The 23,690-nt window shown below is 48.1% G+C and overlaps 1 protein-coding gene across 4 annotated transcripts in view; it reads right to left on the bottom strand.

The window, feature by feature from the left end:
• The window catches only part of LOC100136119 (platelet-derived growth factor subunit A), a 40,824-nt gene extending 17,378 nt beyond the window's left edge, over nt 1-23,446 (bottom strand). The window contains exons 1-4 of one of the 4 annotated variants that reach the window (XM_036941738.2): nt 22,552-23,446; nt 21,401-21,500; nt 10,288-10,413; nt 8,316-8,503 (exon numbers count right to left, since the gene is read on the bottom strand). In XM_036941738.2, the coding sequence (XP_036797633.1) occupies nt 8,316-8,503; nt 10,288-10,413; nt 21,401-21,500; nt 22,552-22,614 (477 nt within the window). In that variant the 5' untranslated portion in view covers nt 22,615-23,446. Of the gene's footprint in view, nt 1-8,315; nt 8,504-10,287; nt 10,414-21,400; nt 21,501-21,654; nt 21,937-22,551 lie in introns of those variants that run through there. The other 3 variants (XM_090194476.1, XM_090194478.1, XM_090194477.1) reach the window with 3 other exon arrangements.
• Nucleotides 23,447-23,690: the final 244 nt, after the last annotated feature.

Genomic DNA, 23,690 nt, shown 5'->3' on the forward strand with positions numbered 1-23,690 from the left:
TCCAACAGGCATCAACACTTCATTACTCTGTGGCCTCTCTTCCCCTCGGCTCCCCTCAGTAGCACTCTCATCTCTCTACTGCTGCTGCCTCAACACTAATGGTCTTGTCCCAGGCAGCGCGTTAGGGGAGAACACGCGGCACAGAGGAGCAACACACACACACACAGGCAGACAGGCGCAAGCATGTGCACACAGGCGCACGCACGCACACACACACAGTAAACGGGAATACTTGTTACACACACTCCCACAGAGACTGAGCCAGCCAGGCAGATGAGGTAACCCTCTCCTACTCCTAGTCTTTCTGATTGCTGGTCCATTACTCCCCAATGTCCTACTAGACTAGTGTTCTCTGTGGTCTCTTTTGTTGAGAAGGTTATCTGTCTGAAGAGGACCCTCCCCAGAACGACCCCCCCCCCCCCCCCCCCTTTTTGAATTGTCAGAGAGAAGCCGACATCCTCCCCAGTCCTAGTGTCGTTGCCTAGCTGACGTTGCTCCAATGTCTGGGATATCCAAGACTAGTTAGTGGTCAAACTACAACTAAAAGAGGGAAGTGACAGCTCTATTCTCTGTCAGTCTGACTGACTCTTTGCTTTAGCCTGTGGGAGAACACACACACACACAGTCCTCACTAGAGGACTGCTTGTCCTCAGAGCAGGGTCTGCTTCCCAGAACCCCCTGTTGTTTTACAGATGACTGTATCTAACCAGCAGGCCCGGGCAAGCAGCACTGACGAACCTATCAGAACCTTGTAATGCAATGCAGTGCACCACAGCTCATCACCACAGCTGGGACCTTGAATACACACACTCACACAGGAGGAGATGGAAAAAGATGGGAAAGATGGAGCAGAGAAAGGAGAGGGGTTGAGGTGGGGAATAAAAAAATAGAGAGAAAGTGATATAGACTAGAGAAAAAGGGATATAGAGAGGATATGGATATAAAGAGAGAGAGAGTGAGCGAGACAGAGAGAGGGAAGAGAGAGGGGGGTAGAGAGAGAGCGAGATAGGGGGAGAGAGGGAGGGAAGAAGGGGGAGGGAGAGAGGGTGCAGGGGAGAGAAGGAGATAGGCGAGGGGAAAGGAAGGAGAGGGAGAGGCAGAGAGGGAGGGAAGGAGAGGGGGAGAGAGAGAGAGAGGGTAGAGAGAGGGGGATAGAGAGAGAGCGAGAGAGGGGGAGAGAGAGAGGGAGGGAAGAAGGGGGAGAGAGAGATGGTGGGAAGAAGAGGGAGCAGGGGAGCGAAGGAATGGGGAGTGAGGGAGAGAGAGAGAGAGAGGGATGGAGAGGAGAGGGGAGTGAGAGAGAGAGAGAGAGAGAGAGAGAGAGAGAGAGAGAGGGACGGAGAGGGGAGTGAGGGTAAGAGAGAGAGATGGAGAGACAGAGAGAGAGAGGGACGGAGAGGGGAGTGAGAGAGAGAGAGAGAGGGAGGGATGGAGAGAGGAGTGAGAGAGAGAGGGAGGGATGGAGAAGGGAGTGAGGGACAGAGAGGGGAGTGAGGGAGAGAGAGAGAGAGAGAGAGAGAGAGAGGGAGGGATGGAGAGGGGAGTGAGGGAGAAGGATAAATAAGGGGAGAGTTATGGTAATGCTATGATGATGGAGCTGACTACTTAAACAGTCTCTGTATTTTTATTTATCTCATTCTATCTTTCTCTGTTATTCCTCATCACCACTTCTCTCTCTCTTTTTCTCATTCATTATCCCCTCTCTGTTTCTCTTCTTCTCTCATTCCCCACTCCCCCACTTTCTCTCTCTCTCTAATTCCTTTAATCCTTTGTTGACATGTCTGACCATTGAATTGCATCTACAGCAGTTCTACAATCACTGCCAGAGCCAGATCCTAATATAGCCCACAGTACCATGGAGGGCTATTAGGCCGACTCCCCCTCTCATTGTCACACACACACTGTCTGGCTTATCAGTAATGGACCAAAGCACTGGAAAGAAAGAGAGAGAGAGAATAGATCTGCCATGATCCCCCCAGGCCAAGCCTATTTAAAGTTAGACTTTTTGATGACTTGGCCAGTGAATAAACCAGGCTTGTACAGCAGCAGGGCCGACACAGACTCTTTACTGAGAGAAACGTACAGCAGCAGGTCGACACAGACTCTTTACTGAGAGAAACGTACAGCAGCAGGGCGACACAGACTCTTTACTGAGAGAAACGTACAGCAGCAGGGCGACACAGACTCTTTACTGAGAGAAACGTACAGCAGCAGGCCGACACAGACTCTTTACTGAGAGAAACGTACAGCAGCAGGCCGACACAGACTCTTTACTGAGAGAAACGTACAGCAGCAGGTCGACACAGACTCTTTACTGAGAGAAACGTACAGCAGCAGGGCGACACAGACTCTTTACTGAGAGAAACGTACAGCAGCAGGCCGACACAGACTCTATACTGAGAGAAACGTACAGCAGCAGGCCGACACAGACTCTTTACTGAGAGAAACGTACAGCAGCAGGGCGACACAGACTCTTTACTGAGAGAAACGTACAGCAGCAGGGCGACACAGACTCTTTACTGAGAGAAACATACAGCAGCAGGGCGACACAGACTCTTTACTGAGAGAAACGTACAGCAGCAGGGCGACACAGACTCTTTACTGAGAGAAACATACAGCAGCAGGGCGACACAGACTCTTTACTGAGAGAAACGTACAGCAGCAGGGCGACACAGACTCTTTACTGAGAGAAACATACAGCAGCAGGCCGACAGACTCTTTACTGAGAGAAACGTACAGCAGCAGGGCGACACAGTACAGCAGCAGGGCGACACAGACTCTTTACTGAGAGAAACGTACAGCAGCAGGGCGACACAGACTCTTTACTGAGAGAAACGTACAGCAGCAGGGCGACACAGACTCTTTACTGAGAGAAACATACAGCAGCAGGCCGACAGACTCTTTACTGAGAGAAACGTACAGCAGCAGGGCGACACAGTACAGCAGCAGGGCGACACAGACTCTTTACTGAGAGAAACGTACAGCAGCAGGGCGACACAGACTCTTTACTGAGAGAAACGTACAGCAGCAGGGCGACACAGTACAGCAGCAGGGCGACACAGACTCTTTACTGAGAGAAACGTACAGCAGCAGGGCGACACAGACTCTTTACTGAGAGAAACGTACAGCAGCAGGCCGACAGACTCTTTACTGAGAGAAACGTACAGCAGCAGGCCGACACAGACTCTTTACTGAGAGAAACATACAGCAGCAGGGCGACACAGACTCTTTACTGAGAGAAACGTACAGCAGCAGGCCGACACAGACTCTTTACTGAGAGAAACGTACAGCAGCAGGGCGACACAGACTCTTTACTGAGAGAAACATACAGCAGCAGGGCGACACAGACTCTTTACTGAGAGAAACGTACAGCAGCAGGGCGACACAGACTCTTTACTGAGAGAAACGTACAGCAGCAGGGCGACACAGACTCTTTACTGAGAGAAACGTACAGCAGCAGGGCGACACAGACTCTTTACTGAGAGAAACGTACAGCAGCAGGGCGACACAGACTCTTTACTGAGAGAAACGTACAGCAGCAGGGCGACACAGACTCTTTACTGAGAGAAACGTACAGCAGCAGGGCGACAGACTCTTTACTGAGAGAAACATACAGCAGCAGGCCGACACAGACTCTTTACTGAGAGAAACGTACAGCAGCAGGGCGACACAGACTCTTTACTGAGAGAAACGTACAGCAGCAGGCCGACACAGTACAGCAGCAGGGCGACACAGACTCTTTACTGAGAGAAACGTACAGCAGCAGGGCGACACAGACTCTTTACTGAGAGAAACGTACAGCAGCAGGGCGACACAGACTCTTTACTGAGAGAAACGTACAGCAGCAGGCCGACACAGACTCTTTACTGAGAGAAACGTACAGCAGCAGGCCGACACAGACTCTTTACTGAGAGAAACATACAGCAGCAGGGCGACACAGACTCTTTACTGAGAGAAACGTACAGCAGCAGGGCGACACAGACTCTTTACTGAGAGAAACGTACAGCAGCAGGTCGACACAGACTCTTTACTGAGAGAAACGTACAGCAGCAGGGCGACACAGACTCTTTACTGAGAGAAACGTACAGCAGCAGGGCGACAGACTCTTTACTGAGAGAAACGTACAGCAGCAGGCCGACACAGACTCTTTACTGAGAGAAACATACAGCAGCAGGGCGACACAGACTCTTTACTGAGAGAAACGTACAGCAGCAGGCCGACACAGACTCTTTACTGAGAGAAACGTACAGCAGCAGGGTGACACAGACTCTTTACTGAGAGAAACGTACAGCAGCAGGCCGACACAGACTCTTTACTGAGAGAAACGTACAGCAGCAGGGTGACACAGACTCTTTACTGAGAGAAACGTACAGCAGCAGGCCGACACAGACTCTTTACTGAGAGAAACGTACAGCAGCAGGGCGACACAGACTCTTTACTGAGAGAAACGTACAGCAGCAGGGCGACACAGACTCTTTACTGAGAGAAACGTACAGCAGCAGGCCGACAGACTCTTTACTGAGAGAAACGTACAGCAGCAGGGCGACACAGACTCTTTACTGAGAGAAACGTACAGCAGCAGGGCGACACAGACTCTTTACTGAGAGAAACGTACAGCAGCAGGGCGACACAGTACAGCAGCAGGGCGACACAGACTCTTTACTGAGAGAAACGTACAGCAGCAGGGCGACAGACTCTTTACTGAGAGAAACGTACAGCAGCAGGCCGACACAGACTCTTTACTGAGAGAAACGTACAGCAGCAGGGCGACAGACTCTTTACTGAGAGAAACATACAGCAGCAGGCCGACACAGACTCTTTACTGAGAGAAACGTACAGCAGCAGGGCGACAGACTCTTTACTGAGAGAAACGTACAGCAGCAGGCCGACACAGACTCTATACTGAGAGAAACGTACAGCAGCAGGGCGACAGACTCTTTACTGAGAGAAACATACAGCAGCAGGCCGACACAGACTCTTTACTGAGAGAAACGTACAGCAGCAGGGCGACACAGACTCTATACTGAGAGAAACATACAGCAGCAGGCCGACACAGACTCTTTACTGAGAGAAACATACAGCAGCAGGCCGACACAGACTCTTTACTGAGAGAAACATACAGCAGCAGGGCGACACAGACTCTTTACTGAGAGAAACGTACAGCAGCAGGCCGACACAGTACAGCAGCAGGGCGACACAGACTCTTTACTGAGAGAAACGTACAGCAGCAGGCCGACACAGTACAGCAGCAGGGCGACACAGACTCTTTACTGAGAGAAACGTACAGCAGCAGGGCGACACAGACTCTTTACTGAGAGAAACGTACAGCAGCAGGGCGACACAGACTCTTTACTGAGAGAAACGTACAGCAGCAGGGCGACACAGACTCTTTACTGAGAGAAACGTACAGCAGCAGGCCGACACAGACTCTTTACTGAGAGAAACGTACAGCAGCAGGGCGACACAGACTCTTTACTGAGAGAAACGTACAGCAGCAGGGCGACACAGTACAGCAGCAGGGCGACACAGACTCTTTACTGAGAGAAACGTACAGCAGCAGGGCGACACAGACTCTTTACTGAGAGAAACGTACAGCAGCAGGCCGACACAGACTCTTTACTGAGAGAAACGTACAGCAGCAGGGCGACAGACTCTTTACTGAGAGAAACGTACAGCAGCAGGGCGACAGACTCTTTACTGAGAGAAACGTACAGCAGCAGGCCGACACAGACTCTTTACTGAGAGAAACGTACAGCAGCAGGGCGACAGACTCTTTACTGAGAGAAACGTACAGCAGCAGGCCGACAGACTCTTTACTGAGAGAAACGTACAGCAGCAGGGCGACACAGACTCTTTACTGAGAGAAACGTACAGCAGCAGGGCGACAGACTCTTTACTGAGAGAAATGGAAGGAGAAAGAAAAGGGAAAAATAAATAAAGTGCATTTAGCTCCAATACTGAAATCCATCACGGCACAAGGTGGAAAGAAACCCACAATGCGTTCTTTTCCCATCCCTCCAACCCTCCATCCCTCACATCTAGCACAAGGAAAACATCTGGGGCTGGCGAGACCTAGAGTTAGAGAGAGAGGACCCCATTCAGCTCTATTCCTAAAGACGGGAAAGAAAACATTTGGCAGGAGGAGACAATGTTCTTCACACCAAATATCCTGAATGTCTGCTGACTGGAGTCACCCCCGTCGGTTGACCTTTACCGGGATAGAGCCTCTCTCTCTCAGCTCCCTCCCTGGTCCAACACGGAAAACCTCCCCACAAAACCCCCGTCGGTTGACCTTTACCGGGATAGAGCCTCTCTCTCTCAGCTCCCTCCCTGGTCCAACACGGAAAACCTCCCCACAAAACCGCCGCCCACGGCTGGCTCCAGGGTTCCCCCCTGCTCCCTGTCCCTGTGTTGTATGAAGAAAGGGATCCAAGGGGGTCAGGAGGAGGACACGGAGGGCGACCACAAGAGAGGGCATTCTGAGACACTGTCCCAGACCCAACCCTCTGTCCATCTTCTGCTCTTTCTCCACACCAGTCCTCATAACCCTCTCACTGAAAGCATAGCTTAACATTGTAGTGTTTTCCCCCTGGGCTTCTTTTAAGGAGTGGACAGACAGACAGAAGGACAGTGAGCTGTCAAGGAGGCAGACAGACAAGCAAGCAGACAGGCCAGGTGAGGGAGAGACTACAGTGGAGGCCACTCAGACATCATGACTAAGCACTGCCGTACCCACTGAGAGCCACAGTGGACCACTTGTTCCTCCCAGTCACTCAGTCCTCTATGGAGAACGCTAGACCACTTCTGCAACTGCACCCCAGATAGCCAATGTCCTGACACAAAATGGCCGCCTATCCCTTTGAAAGCTGACTGGCCAGTACTGCTGAGCCAGGAAACTGGTGATGGTATTTTTGTTATTACTCTGGCTAGCGGATATCGCGGCGCTATCTCCAAAGCTGAAGCCCTGGCATGGTGCAGCAGTGGAGGTTTGCATGACAGCTGATAACCATGTCTCACCAGCATGTGACCAGGCAAGATCAGCACGATGGATAGAGTACAGCGATACTGTCTCATACACACACACAAGATCAGCAAAGACACACATTCAAGAGATATTTAAGAACAGGATGTGCTCCTATGCTCCCCCTATTCGTTCCCAGCCATCCTACACTGCACAGTACTTTGCTTGCTTCCATGATAGATAAACACACAGGGACCAGAAGCAGTAACAAGCTGAAGTGTAAATAGACCAGGAACACATCCCAACTGAAGTCAGCGGTGTCTCCTCTGAGGAGAAACAGAGGCAGGGGGTTTTTCAGACTAACAAGGGGTGTTAGTTACCGTAAAATACTGCTAGAACACTCCCCCCACCCAACACTCCTTCTCTCTCCCTCCCTCTCTCTCTCTCTCTGCCTGCTTACAGGAACACAGGCAGAGAGTTGTGACAGGGGCTTGCCGGAATGGGACACGCAGGACAGTCAAGACACACAGATGGCAACTGGGCTTTACAACCTGTTTACCATACCATACACTGCTGTATTTCTGTCTCTCTCTGTCTGCTTCTATCTCTGTCGCCATATTTATCTCTCTGGCCTCTCTCTCTCTCTCTCTCTCTTCCTCCCTCTCTCTCTGCCCTCATCTCTCTCTCTTTCTCCCCTCTCTCTCTTTCCCTCCCTCTCTCTCTCCTTCCCTTCCTCTCTCTCTCCTCTATCCCATCTCTCTCTCTCTTTCCTTCCCTCTCTTTCTCTCTCTCTCTCTCCCATCTCTCTCTTTCCCTCCCCCTCTCTCTCTCCTCTGTCTCATTCACCTCTCCCTCTTTCTCTCTCTGCTGGTGCTCCTTGATCTACCCTCCAGCTGCTGCCCTAGCTGTAGCCCTCTACCCTTACTACCTCCCTCCCACCCAAGTACCGTCTCTCCCTGCCTGGCACAGACACCCTGGACCCTCACCAACCAAGAGATGGAGGGAGAGAGGGAGGGAGAGGTGGCGTCGAGGGGGCTAAAACGGAGTGTGGGAGTATACAATACATTTTGGGAGAAGGCCAAATGCCTGGTGAAGGGGGATGGAGACAGAGACAGAGGGAGGGAGGGAGGGAACATGTCCTAAGCACTTCTTTTGTACTGAATCAACCTGCATGATTTACTGTACACTTACCCAAGTGAATGGGAGGAAAGTGTGTGTGTGTGTGTGTGTGTGTGTGTGTGTGTGTGTGTGTGTGTGTGTGTGTGTGTGTGTGTGTGTGTGTGTGTGTGTGTGTGTGTGTGTGTGTGTGCGCGTGCGTGCGTGTGCGTGTGTGAAAACTGCATTCCTCTCTCACCTTAACGGTGCGGTGGTGCCTGCGTGAGGGGTGGCAGCGCATGTTGCTGGTGTTGCAGCATCCCGTGCACCTCTTGACCTCCACGCACGGCGGCCATATCAGGAAGTTGGCAGCCGTGGGGTCCACCTGGCTGCGCGGGATCTCATAGATCACCGTCCGCGTCTTACACACCGCAGGCACCGCCTCCTCTGGAGAGAGAGAGAGGGGGGAGGAGAAAGAGAGGTACTTAGATATACACTCAGATGATTTTTAATGAAACGATGTAGTACAGTTAAGCAATAAGGCACGAGGGGATGCGGTATATGGCCAATATACCACGGCTAAGGACTGTTCTATATTGGAGATATACCACAAACCCCCGAGGTGCCATATTGCTGTTATAAACTGGTTACAAACGTATTTAGAACAGTAAAAATAAATGTTTTGTCATACCCCTGGTATACTGTCTCGTGTTTTGTGAGGACCCCAGGAAGAGTAGCTGCTGCTTTTGTAGCAGCTAATGGGGATCCTAATAAAATACGTAAAATACCACGGCTTTCAGACAATCAGCATTCAGCGCTCGTTCTACCCAGTTTATAATGGTTGTTAGATGCTGTATCATTGAACTGGCTAGAAGCAGTACATTGGTTTTCTGACCATCGGACGATACACTACTTTCAGAACGTATGCTATTCTTATCTTTCACCCCTACACACACTCAGATCTCTGAGCACCCTTAAGTATGTCATCTACATCACTGATCACTGATTCAGGATCAGCTCCTAACCACATTCAAACCCTAACCAGCACTAAAGGCTGATCCAGGAAGATTCACAAAGGAAAAGATGACAAATCCACATAAAGAGACGTGACCTATGACCTGAGGAGTTTGGGTAGTAACTGAGTGAGTGGAGACTCTAGAGAAAGACTGCTCCTTTGTTCTGCTCTAATGCAGCTAGATTAGGCCAAACAGCCTTATGTCTGCATGTAGGGCTTATGATAAAGGACATGAATAATGCGCCTGTTTCTAAGGGTGCTGACACCAGTGGAGGCTGCTGAGGGGAGGACGGCTCATAATAATGGCTGGAACGGAGCAAATGGACTGGCACCATGGAAACCATGTGTTTGATAACATTCCAGCCATTACCACGATCCCGTCCTCCCCAAGTAAGGTGCCACCAACCTCCTGTGACTGGCACGTATATTCAAACAGCAGGCAAGGCATGACCAGCCCTTCATTTGAGACGTGATGCCCCGAGAAGCCTGTGGTGTGCTCCAGAAAGAATAGAGTACCGAGTACAATATGCCACCATTATACAACGAGGCTGGTGCGCGTGCACACAGTACAGTGAGTGAGTGCTTGTTTGGATGCCAACAACATCTGCAGTACTACTCATCCTCTTGGTATGGTACATAATCTAACCAGGAAGAACCCATAGTTACAGGCTGTAACTAAGGCCCGGAGACTTCTTGTGTGAGGAGTACCTGAAGAGTGGCTTAGTGGGCTAATACAGTCATATGGAAGACCCGGGTTCGAACCCCGTCCGTCACACATCCCTACAAGCGACACACTAGGCTCCTCTCCAGACCTCTATCAGAGGATGCCTATACCCGCGTGGCACTCTCCCAGGTAATACAAGTCAAGGCCCGGCGAGTTGAGACATGAACACTGAATGCCTGGAATTTCCTCGCTTAAGGATACTTCTTTCTCCTCCCGACATGTGTGTCTTAGATCTACACGCCACAGCCAATCATAGGCTCCCCTAGACCGGTAACCCCTCCCTTTCCTCACCAGCGATAATCTCCCATGAATCCTAGGGTAAACATTTGGTAGATAGATGTCTTGTCTTCATTATAAGTGCCTCAGTAAACACAACCTAACATCATATCCATTCATTGTCATGCCTTGGTTCAAATGTAGCCTGTGTGTGTGAACCCTGTATTGTGTTGTAATGTGTTGTAATGTGATGATTGTGTGGCGTTGCAGACCTACCAACGCTCCTCTTGCGTCGGCTGTGTATCTGTGAGCTCTTCAGGTCTGAGTAGCCATGCTGTTGGGAGTAGTTCTTATGATGCTTCTGCATCGGCTTGGTCTCTTCGATGACCTCATTTTCCGCACCTCGTCAAAACAGAAGGCAGCCGTGTTAATGCAATGTCTCGACACACACATACGCACACACATACACAGTCGCAGACACTCACGCCCACACACACAAACACACGGACACACACAGTCGCAGAGACTCACTCATCCACACGTACACACGTACACACACGTACACACACACACACACACACACACACACACACACACACACACACACACACACACACACACACACACACACACACACACACACACACACACACACACACACAAACACACACAAACACACACAGAGAAAGGAAGCTTACTCAACCAAGCACGTTCACCCCAGTTTCACCACTCAAGCCTACATTAGTGACACTTTACAAGCCCACTAGAGCTTAATTAATTGGAGGTGAATTACATTGTGGTACAAGTGGCTAGTGTGGTCCTCACCTAAAGACTACGTCATTTCCTCCATTGATGTTTTATGGAGCCTGCTTCTACACAACAAACATTCCTAGTCACCGGCTTAATGAGTTAAATGAACCGCCTTTATTGGCTTGGCAGACGGTTGATGATGTCATACCTCGACAATAATCACCATCATCATAGTTGTTCAGCTGCAAAACAGTCGACCACAAGCCTCCTCCAGTAGGGGTTACAACAAACATGATCTAGATAGTGTGTTTCAAACCATGCCATAGACCTTAATGTACACACTAAACATGATCTAGATAGTATGTTTCAAACCATGCCATAGACCTTAATGTACACACTAAAACGAAATGCTTCTAAATAATGATAAATAGGGTTCTTTTGCTTAAAAACCTGTATGGTTCTTCAAACGGTACTACAAAGAACATTTAAGATTGATGCAGGATCCCTTGTTGGTGCTATATAGAACCCTTTCCTAAGGTTCTATACAGAACCATTAATCAAAGGTTCTATATAGCACCAAAAAAGGGTTCCGCTATGGTTACAACCCATTTTGGAGCTATACAGAGCCCTTTTTAAGGTTCTTTATAGAACCTTTATGGACAATGGTTCTATAAAGAACCTTCATCAATCTTAAATGTTCTATGTAGTACTGTTTGAAGAACCATAAATGTTGTAATTTTAGTTAGCCATATTATATTGTTTGAATCCCATAGGTGTTATTATTGTGGTAATTGACAAGTTGGATCAGGTGTGCTAGGCCTGGAACTGCTGGGACTCGCTGAGGAGAAAAGTGAGAACTGAGGTAGACAACAGTTCTCAGTTGACATAAGGCCATATGTGAGTCTGTCACAAGGCACAGTCACTGGACATAGTCAGATTTGCAATGATACGTCATAACAACACAGGTGATATCAACTGGAATGACACTCTCACTCACGGTTGTACAAAATGAGCTTTGAGCAAACCATGCCCCGAAATATTCTAATGAGCCACCACCCCTACATTTTAATTATCACTAACAGAGAAACCCTTTTCTGAACTGCAAAGAACCATCGAAGGGCTCAATGGGTTCATTGAATCCTTATGGTTCCGCATAGAACCATCACCCTTCCAAAATAACCTTTAGGGAAGCCTCTTTTCTTAGTGTGTAATTACATGCTCAGTCTTATTCACCCATTACTAAACACAGTGGGAGGAGGGGGAGACTTTCACAGAAGGAATGCAGCGGCTACAGTTGAGTCACACACGTGGCCATCTTGTAATGTAAACCAAGGTGGTCGTTTCACAGGTGGTCATCAACCCCCATCAGCCAAGTAGTCTAATTAGTGGTTTTACATCACTATTTATAGGAAATGTTTGCTTAAATGTTGACTTTTGGCAGAAAGTGTACAATTACGTTGAGTGCAATTATGTTTAGTCATGGTGCCACAGTACAGTGCAGGGCTGTTAGCTAACTGAACGCTAACAGTTTACTGTAGCTTGCTCACATTATTACAGTCATGGTGCCACAGTACAGTGCAGGGCTGTTAGCTAACTGAACGCTAACAGTTTACTGTAGCTTGCTCACCTTATTACAGTCATGGTGCCACAGTACAGTGCAGGGCTGTTAGCTAACTGAATGCTAACAGTTTACTGTAGCTTGCTCACCTTATTACAGTCATGGTCATCTGATAATCCCAGCTTGTTTTGGTCCCCACCCAGAGTATGCATTTTATTATAGGATCTGGTGCCAAAGTAACACACACTCATGGTACAGACCGCAAACACACACACACACACTCATGACTGGCGTGCACACACACACACACACACACACACACACACACACACACACACACTCATGACTGGCGTGCACGCACACACACACACACACACACACACACTCATGACTGGCGTGCACGCACACACACACACACAGCAGTAAAACGATAAAGGGCTGTTCAGTGGATCAGGGAACAGAGGCTGGACTGTCCAGAAGCTTTCTGAGACACTGTTTACAGATCAGGTGGGTCCTCTCTCTGGTAGCCCACCTGTTCAAGGGACACAACCTCATACCTGTTCACATATACTGAACACACACACACACAACGGAAACCTAAACACACACACATCAGAACTCAACTCACTATGCTCATAACAACGTAAAGCCCAGAGTCAACCATTAGACAAAGCCTTCAGGTAAACACAAGGACTTCACTTACAGCTCCTTTGTGCTATAGATGAGACGTTTGAAAGGCTTTTCTTCTCCTGTACAAGGTCTATATAAACCTCTGTTTGCTTATTTATTTACATCTGTATGCTGCATTTCGAGGCCTTGTCAAGCCTAAACATTTCCCAGGCAGTGGGAAGAGAGAGAGAGCGGGCCTTTGCTTCTGCCAGCTAGTCAGTCATTTACATTCAAGTCATTTAGCAGACCCTCTTATCCAGAGCAACCACAGGAGCAAATAGGGTTAAATGTCTTGCTCAAGGGCACATTGACAGATTTTTTTCACCTAGTCGGCTCTGGGATTTGAACCAGCTATCTTTTGCTTATAACAGCTAGGGTACCTACCGTCCCAGTCAGACAGCTGTGACCCAGAAAAGATTTCCCTCCCTAGAGGAAGTGATTAATGTTTACCTGCTCTGCTTGGGTAGCCCAGTCTCCCTGCCGTTTAGCCCAACACAAAACCTATAGGTATCACTGTGTCAAGTAGGCTCATGTACACTAAGGCACACAAACACACACGCTAAAACACGCATGCACGCATACACGGACACACACACATATGCACTCAGTCAGACACACAAACATGCACGCATGGACACGCAGGACGTGCAAGCACACATTCAGACACGCACACTAACACACACACACTCTGTCCTGTCTGCCCTCCTGTCAGTGAAACAGGTTGTGACAGCTGCCTGATGTCTCCACCTAACAACCTTTTAACGCTTTGGGTCACTGACAGAACTCCCAGCCTGCTTCTCTTTCTGTCTCTCTCTCACTCGCCCCTTAACCTTTCTCCGTTTACCCTTCTCTCTTCCTCCATCCCTCCTTCTCTTGCTCTCCCTCTCTTTATCTCTCTCTACCTTTCCCCGTCTCTCTCTCTCCCTTTTTATCTCTCTACCCCCTACCTCTCTACCTCTCAATCCCCCTTAATTTCTCTCTATCTAGTCTCCCCCTTTCTCTCTCTAGGTGGGAAGGGAGTGAAGGAGAGGGGGAGGCAGGCAGGTTGGGAGGGAGGAAAGGAAGGATAGGGGGAGGGAGGGAGTGAAGGAAGGATGGGGGACGCAGGCAAGGAGGGAGGAAAGGAGAGGGGGGGCAGGCAGGCAGGGAGGGAAGGAGAGGGGGAGGCAGGCAGGGAGGGAGGGAGTGAAGGAGAGGGGGAGGCAGGCAGGCAGGGAGGGAAGGAGAGGGGGAGGCAGGCAGGGAGGAAGGGAGTGAAGGAGAGGGGGAGGCAGGCAGGTTGGGAGGGAGGAAAGGAAGGATAGGGGGAGGCAGGCAAGGAGGGAGGGAAGGAGAGGGGGAGGCAGGCAGGCAGGCAGGGAGGGAAGGAGAGGGGGAGGCAGGCAGGGAGGGAGGGAAGGAGAGGGGGAGGCAGGCAGTGGGAGGGAGGGAGGGAGGGAGGGAGGGAGGGAGGGAGGGAGGGAGGGAGGGAGGGAGGGAGGGAGGGAGGGAGGGGCAGGCAGAGAAGAAGGAAGACAAGCAGGGAGGGCGTCACGGCAATGGACACTGGGAGGAGACAGGCCATGTCAGAGTGGCTGGAGAGAGAAAAGGAGACGCCATATAAAGGAGTCCTTTATGGACTGACTACTGCTTTTTCAGCATCACAAAAGACCTTTCTGTTGTTTTCCTTTCTACATGAAGAAAGCAGGCTGGGAGAGAAAGAGAGAGGGAGGGGGAAGGGAGGGAGATGGATGGACATAGTGATTAGAGCGAGAGAGAGAGAAGGATAGACAGAGACAGGGGAGAAGAGAGAAACGGATATGGATAGACCGAGAGAGAGGCAAGCATGAAGACACAGAAGCAGACTGAATGAGCAAGAGAGAGAAAGAAAAAAGAAAGGAGAGAGAGGAAGAGACAGACAGTAAACAAGAAAAAACAGAGAAAGATATAATGCTACCTCTGTAAGGAACCCCCCTCCTCCTCTCTCCTGTCTACTCCAGGTAAGGTTTAGGTAAAGGCTTGTTGGTAATGACACGCCTGCTGCCTGCAGCAGCCTTCTCAGTCTCCAGCCATGAATCACACTGCCTCTGATGACTCCTAAATTACTCCCTCTATTAGGTAGGAGACTGTCTCTCTCTCTCTCTCTGTCTCTCTCTCTCTCTCTGTGTGTCTCTCTCTCTCTCTGTCTCTCTCTCTCTCTATGTTTGACTCCCCCTTTCACTGTCAGCATGCTACCTGCTGACACAACACTTCTGGACCTGTTTTCATAAAGTATCTCAGAGTAGGAGTGCTGATCTAGGATCAGTGTTGCCTTTCCTACTCTGAGACATCTTATGAATACAGGCCCTGTGTCACGACTTCCACCGAAGTCAGTCCCTCTCCTTGTTCGTGCGGCATTCGGCGGTCGGCATCGCCGGCATTCTAGCCATCGCCGATCCACCTTTCATTTTCCATTTGTTTTGTCTTGTCTTCCCACACACCTGGTTCCAATTCCATAATTACATGTTGTGTATTTAACCCTCTGTTCCCCACATGTCCTTGTCTGGAATTGTTTATTGTAAGTCTATGTGCACGTTATGTCTGGCGCACCAAGGGGTTCTGTCCCATTGTATCTATTGTTTTTGTTCACTGTGATTTTTATTATGAAACTGCACCGTTGTAACACCGTCTGCTCTCCTGCGCCTGACTTCTCTGCCTCCAGTAGGCATTCCTCACACCCTGGTCATGGAGAAATGGAAATGGTTCTTCCTGTGAGATAGTGTATCAGCCCACTGAGCACAGGCGTCAGTTCAATGTCTAGTTTTAATTTACATTGGGTTGAGTTGTCATTACTTTTTTGTAATCCAACCAGATTTCCACATTGATTCAACATCATTCCATTAATTTTTTGGGTTGAAATGAAGTGGAAACAATGTTGATTCAACCAGTTTTTCCCCAGTGGGAGTATTTTGTCTTAATCGGAGTAGGAATGCTGATCTAGAATCAGGTCCCCCATGTCCATATAATCTTATTAAAAGGCAAAGACTGATCCTAGATCAGAACTCTGAGAAGCTTTGAGAATACAGGCCCTGAACTTTTGCCAACTGTAGGTAAACAGGCAGCGCAGAGCTGTAGGTTCAGGTTGTTGTTGCACAACCTTTCCCTGTAGAGTGAAGTGCAGCCAGGAATACAGGCTACAGATACTCCACCTCTCCACCTCAGGCCTCATGTCAGGAGTCAGGTTCCCCTTTCTGTCATTCCTTCAGTATAGACAGATAAGAACAGGCCAGACCAAGAGGCTGGGGAAGATGAGAGGAGAGGGGGAGAGGAGACTGGCTCCAGGGGGGACAGGGGGGCGAGACTTCAGCAGGTCATCTCAGCTGTCACCCTGTCTGAAGAGACCATCACCTTGCTGACTGCTCTTCACTGACTCCCTGACATACACACACAAGCGCATACACGCCAAAACACATACACGTGCATGTTCACACACACACACACACACACACACACACACACACACACACACACACACACACACACACACACACACAATCACCCTCCCGTCCACCATGGACCTCCTACATGCCCCTGAGGCTGCTCTCGACACTGCAGGCTCTCGACACTGCAGGCTCTCGACACTGCAGACTCTCAATACTGCAGACTCTCATCACTGCAGACTCTCATCACTGCAGACTCTCATCACTGCAGACTCTCATCACTGCACAGACCCATATAAAACACACGCCAAGACCAGATAAGCCCTGAAGGTCTCTTTCTAAATGACACTGACACATCCCTCCCTTCTCCCAAAGTTGAAGAGGGTGAGAACTCCTATCTGTCAACAAGGTATAAGAGTTCAAGAAGTGGCTAGGGGTTAAGGGTTTAGGATGCAATGGTTGCAACATATGCCATGGGACAAACAGATATAGATAACTGACAGTTCTCTCTCTCTCTCTCTCCATCTCTCTCTCTCGCTCTCTCTCCATATCTCTCTCTCTCTCCGTCTCTCTCCATATCTCTCTCTCTCTCCCTCTCTCTCCATCTCTCTCTCTCTCCATCTCTCTCTCCATCTCTCTCTCTCACCCCCCCCCTCTACTTTCTGACAGGCAGGACCCAGTCCCTTGTACAGTCCCTCTCTCCTGTAACTAGCTTTACTGTCCTGCCGTTCACAACAAAAGCTCTGAAAATACACCTCTGGCTGGCGTCTAAGGTCTTTCAATGGCCTGCCTGGCAGCCTACTGGCCCATCAGGCAGTCTGTTGGCCTCCAGACAGATGTATGTACTGGTAGTAATAATCAGGCAGTCTGTTGGCCTCCAGACAGATGTATGTACTGGCAATAATAATCAGGCAGTCTGTTGGCCTCCAGGCAGATGTATGTACTGGTAGTAATAATCAGGCAGTCTGTTGGCCTCCAGGCAGATGTATGTACTGGTAATAATAATCAGGCAGTCTGTTGGTCTCCAGGCAGATGTATGTACTGGTAGTAATAATCAGGCAGTCTGTTGGCCTCCAGACAGATGTATGTACTGGCAATAATAATCAGGCAGTCTGTTGGCCTCCAGGCAGATGTATGTACTGGTAGTAATAATCAGGCAGTCTGTTGGCCTCCAGGCAGATGTATGTACTGGTAATAATAATCAGGCAGTCTGTTGGCCTCCAGACAGATGTATGTACTGGTAGTAATAATCAGGCAGTCTGTTGGCCTCCAGACAAATGTATGTACTGGTAGTAATAATCAGGCAGTCTGTTGGCCTCCAGGCAGATGTATGTACTGGTAATAATAATCAGGCAGTCTGTTGGCCTCCAGGCAGATGTATGTACTGGTAGTAATAATCAGGCAGTCTGTTGGCCTCCAGGCAGATGTATGTACTGGTAGTAATAATCAGGCAGTCTGTTGGCCTCCAGGCAGATGTATGTACTGGTAATAATAATCAGGCAGTCTGTTGGCCTCCAGACAGATGTATGTACTGGTAGTAATAATCAGGCAGTCTGTTGGTCTCCAGACAGATGTATGTACTGGTAGTAATAATCAGGCAGTCTGTTGGCCTCCAGGCAGATGTATGTACTGGTAATAATAATCAGGCAGTCTGTTGGCCTCCAGGCAGATGTATGTACTGGTAATAATAATCAGGCAGTCTGTTGGCCTCCAGACAGATGTATGTACTGGTAGTAATAATCAGGCAGTCTGTTGGCCTCCAGACAGATGTATGTACTGGTAATAATAATCAGGCAGTCTGTTGGCCTCCAGGCAGATGTATGTACTGGTAGTAATAATCAGGCAGTCTGTTGGCCTCCAGGCAGATGTATGTACTGGTAATAATAATCAGGCAGTCTGTTGGCCTCCAGACAGATGTATGTACTGGTAGTAATAATCAGGCAGTCTGTTGGCCTCCAGACAAATGTATGTACTGGTAGTAATAATCAGGCAGTCTGTTGGCCTCCAGGCAGATGTATGTACTGGTAGTAATAATCAGGCAGTCTGTTGGCCTCCAGGCAGATGTATGTACTGGTAGTAATAATCAGGCAGTCTGTTGGCCTCCAGACAGATGTATGTACTGGTAGTAATAATCAGGCAGTCTGTTGGTCTCCAGACAGATGTATGTACTGGTAGTAATAATCAGGCAGTCTGTTGGCCTCCAGGCAGATGTATGTACTGGTAATAATAATCAGGCAGTCTGTTGGCCTCCAGGCAGATGTATGTACTGGTAATAATAATCAGGCAGTCTGTTGGCCTCCAGACAGATGTATGTACTGGTAGTAATAATCAGGCAGTCTTGTTGGCCTCCAGGCAGATGTATGTACTGGTAATAATAATCAGGCAGTCTGTTGGCCTCCAGACAGATGTATGTACTGGTAATAATAATCAGGCAGTCTGTTGGCCTCCAGACAGATGTATGTACTGGTAGTAATAATCAGGCAGTCTGTTGGTCTCCAGACAGATGTATGTACTGGTAATAATAATCAGGCAGTCTGTTGGTCTCCAGGCAGATGTATGTACTGGTAATAATAATCAGGCAGTCTGTTGGTCTCCAGGCAGATGTATGTACTGGTAATAATAATCAGGCAGTCTGTTGGCCTCCAGACAGATTGTATGTACTGGTAGTAATAATCAGGCAGTCTGTTGGCCTCCAGGCAGATGTATGTACTGGTAATAATAATCAGGCAGTCTGTTGGCCTCCAGACAGATGTATGTACTGGTAATAATAATCAGGCAGTCTGTTGGCCTCCAGACAGATGTATGTACTGGTAGTAATAATCAGGCAGTCTGTTGGTCTCCAGACAGATGTATGTACTGGTAATAATAATCAGGCAGTCTGTTGGTCTCCAGGCAGATGTATGTACTGGTAATAATAATCAGGCAGTCTGTTGGTCTCCAGGCAGATGTATGTACTGGTAATAATAATCAGGCAGTCTGTTGGCCTCCAGACAGATTGTATGTACTGGTAGTAATAATCAGGCAGTCTGTTGGCCTCCAGACAGATGTATGTACTGGTAGTAATAATCAGGCAGTCTGTTGGCCTCCAGACAGATTGTATGTACTGGTAGTAATAATCAGGCAGTCTGTTGGTCTCCAGACAGATGTATGTACTGGTAATAATAATCAGGCAGTCTGTTGGCCTCCAGACAGATGTATGTACTGGTAATAATAATCAGGCAGTCTGTTGGCCTCCAGACAGATGTATGTACTGGTAGTAATAATCAGGCAGGTAACAGAACACATTCCACTGTTTGAAGGGAGGCATTTCAATTAAATTATAAACACATCCTCTCATGCTAAGGCTAGCTGCTAGAACCAGCCCTACTGAGACCTATTTCAGACTCCACTCAGTCCAACCGATATGATGACGAGCTGAATTGTGGAGGAAAAGTCCTTTCATAATGTAGGCCTGCTATATTCCACATGTGCTGTGTTTGTGTGTTGTGATAATCCAAGGAAATGTTATTGCTATGTTGATCTGATAGGAGACACAAGACAAGTTTAACCATTGGTGATTCAATAAAGTTAACTGAATTTGCCAATAGGAAATGTGGATAAAACAGACAGACAACATCAGTAATAACATATATGAAACTATGTCTAATGATAAAATGACCAATGACATAGGCCTGTATCTGTACCCCAACATAGGTGTGAGTGATGTAATGAACCCTGTATATAAGTCAAACCAAAGAAAAGCCCATTGGCTATTTAATTAGTGAATAGGAGCAAATGTTTCTTGGAGCAACAGCACCAACATGAATCATATGGTTAATAGAAATCATAGTTGGTATATGAGCTAGACCTTCCATTACCAACACAGGTGTTTAAAAAGCCAATTATATAATTATCCATTTCCATCCACAAGACAGACTTGGGGAAAGCCCAGATTTGATATATGGCGGGTGGCCTGTGTAAATAGTGGCTCATGTGAACTCAAACAGTTTGTGCCAGCGCACCCTTGTAACCGAATCTCCCCTTCAAAAGAGCCAGAGACAGACAGCTAGATTGCTCTCGACAAGAGACAACCACCTCCAATGCCAATGAACATGACTGCGGCAGAAAAGCTGTGCTCGCTGCACCCTGTGCGCCGCATGCGCCTATCCGTTTACAGCCACCGTTCAACGCGCCGCATGTCCCTATTCGTTTACAGCCACAGCACCCTGAGTACCATAAAGCCAGCATAGTGTGGGTGACAACTGCTAAATAGAGTCCGGGAAAATAAATACCGCGGTGAAAGTCCACCTTCTATGTCACATGTGTACACTACAGAGTCAGACGCGTCTTATCTCGCGCTGGTGTTTTCGTTATCAGTTCCCAAGTAGGATGCACCACTTTCTGTTCCAGAAAACCTGGCCTTCCCTCATCCCTGGCCTCGAGTACAAATCCGGGAGCATTTCCTCCACGAGACCCTGCCTTAACACGCTCCCGTGTCGTTGTTGTTTGTTTGTCAGTTTTCAATGAGCTAATTAAAAAGACCCAAATGAATACATATAATCCCCGCCAAATGTCTCCGGGCCGAGCAGCGGGGCACAAAGCATTTTACGCGCTCGGTGCCGAGAGCAGCTTGACCAGTCAGTCCATTCATTTCATAGCAACAGTTGTTGAAGAAGCATGCTGACTGGCTGCTGAGATCCCAAGGTAAGAATGATACGGAGAGCACCACAGGCTCCGGCAACTCCCACTCAGTGAATCAAGAGAATAACTAAAACATGCATTTGCTGCCGCTGAATCAGTAACTCTATCCAATCGGGTATGCCCAAATAATGTCTGCTGCGTCTGTACGACCTTCATACATTCGGTATCATCGTTCTTTCCCCTAGTCAATTTTATGACACCGTTCTAAGTGACTTATAAATACAAGTAAACACCTTTCTGGTATCGCCCAGTGCGACAGATTGGGGTTCGAGCAAAGTTCAGTGGAATGGAATCACAGTTCGTGTGCGTGAAAGTATCAAGAGACAGAATTTACCTACGGGGGCGTCTATCTCGGAGTCCAATAGCCGCTGGAGGTCGCTGATGCTGTGGATTTCGCTGTGGGACAGTCTCTCTATCAACTCCTGCGGGACTTCCTACACACACACAAAATCAAGACAAAACGATTACAATGAAGATTAAAGACACACATGGACTGTAAAAGAACGCATACATTGCGTCATTATCTATTATTGACTTATTAATGCAGGTTAATGGAGAGGAAAAATGACGCAAAGGTGTGCCCATTACAGCATGCATGTTCGGCTCTCTTGAGTCTTGTTCACAGGCCGTCCGCTACACTTGCACTTGTGACTTGTTGCGGATACTAGGTTTCTCTCTAAAGCTGGAAGGAGTGTTCGGCCTCACAGCGACAGAGCCTAGGCTATTTATATATCCCAAGTGCGGTTCCCATGAAAGCGTTTGGCTGGCTCAACCATAACGTTGTCACAGTTGGCTCACGCATAAACAGATTTGGATCGACCGCCAAAAAGAAGTCAAATATGTTTCTTGGTGCAGTTACAATGCTTGTTTCTGAAAGCGTTCTATGCAATGCATTCATATGGCAAGTGGGGTGGTGCTGATATTGCAAAACATTTGTGTCGCCTCAGGGCTACAAGTTTGCTTCTTGTTTGTTCGTTTTTTAGCAGATTAAATAGCACAAAAAAAAATCTAATAGTCTTTTATGACTTAATATGCACAAAGTCAGCACAAAATGGTTGAGAAATAACATTTTATATATAAATACAAGTAGACCTAATATGTTTGCAAAATCAAAATAACGTGTATCCAAAATATGCTAAATCTATGCACTTTGTGACAAGTACCGTATTACTCAATTGTTAAGTCTATAAATAGTTGTGTCCCACAACTTGTAAAACAACATGCAACAATGTCGACTACTGGCAAGCAAAGCCCCTTCTCCAGAACAAATGCGCGCTAAGGACAGCACCAGGACCCCGAAGTCCCTAGACTACCCTCTACCCATTCGCCCCCACACTCAACCCCGCAAAACGACCCCCCGCGCCAGCAAGAGTGTGACAGCGAGAGAGAGAGGCATGCACTGTGCCTGACTGTAGCCTGCCACCATGGATAGTCTTATTCAAACCCGTAGAAAGTGGTTGCGAAAAGCCCTTATGTCTATCATACCTCAGCAACAGCATTCAGCAGGTACGATGTACAGAGCAGGAAGTAGCAAAGTACAGGTCTCATTTCCCTTTAATTCCGATTTCCCCCAAAACAAGAAAACGTCTCCTGCTGTAGGAGCCGCAAAGTCGCTCCTGCCCGCGGATGATCATGAACCATCCCTTGGAGAGAGGAACATGTGAGTAGTCCCGTTCAGTCGCCCGCGGTACAACTCCTAAACACTTGTTTGGGGAACTGTGCGGATATCTGAAGTGCTTTGAAGTAGGGTAGTTGACTGCAATGTAATTCACATTCGTGCGCGTCCGCCACTCCGAGCCCTCTCTCCGTGACAGAAGTAGAGCAGACAAAAGGACATGGCTGGCTCCTTAGACGAGTTGAGCAGTAAGGCAATCCCAACAGAAGACCTTGGCAATCATTGCACTTGTTATCGAACCCCCAAGGACGAGTAACTTGTTAAGTCTTCTTCAGAGGTTGGAAAACATGTGTAACAGTTTCCCTTGTTCTCAAATATTTCGAGTACTATACCCAAAAATTATGATTTATACAATGAACATGAAAAACCATGACATTTAAATATTTCAACAACAAAAAGTGCGTCTTTTTTAAATGGTACAATCCCAGGTTTAAGTCCCGTAATGAAAACCAAAAATAGAGAGGCGGAAATAGCTCTGTAAAAAGTTGTCCGTGTGTTCTATCCAGTGAGTGCTTAGCTTGCAGTGGGGAATAGAGAGAGCTCGACAGGTCCGTCTCTGTGTTGGACTCTGGAGTGAATAAAGTTTCGAGCGCACCGGAGCCGCTGAATATAGTGAGCTCGAGCTGTGGGAGTTGGGTGAGCCGCGTGCCCGATGCGCCTCCCCTCGCGCTCCGGTGGTACTCTCCCATCAATTCACTAGGCCAGGGAGCTGGTTGGTTGGCGGATGATTTAAGAATATATCCTCCTGTACCTCCTACCCCCACCATGACGTCACCTACAAAAAACACACGTATATACTATTGATTTTGCTACATATTAACAAACTACATCTAAAATAAAGAATTGAACATAATAAAATATATATATTTAATGATGATGAAGATGATAAAGCCCATGCCTTTGACCATCACTCATCTTCCTTATGATACACAGAGAGTAACCAACTGTT

This window comes from Oncorhynchus mykiss, chromosome 13 (genome assembly GCF_057628025.1).
Source record: "Oncorhynchus mykiss isolate SJ-2025 chromosome 13, ASM5762802v1, whole genome shotgun sequence".
NCBI classification, from domain to species: Eukaryota; Metazoa; Chordata; class Actinopteri; order Salmoniformes; family Salmonidae; genus Oncorhynchus; species Oncorhynchus mykiss.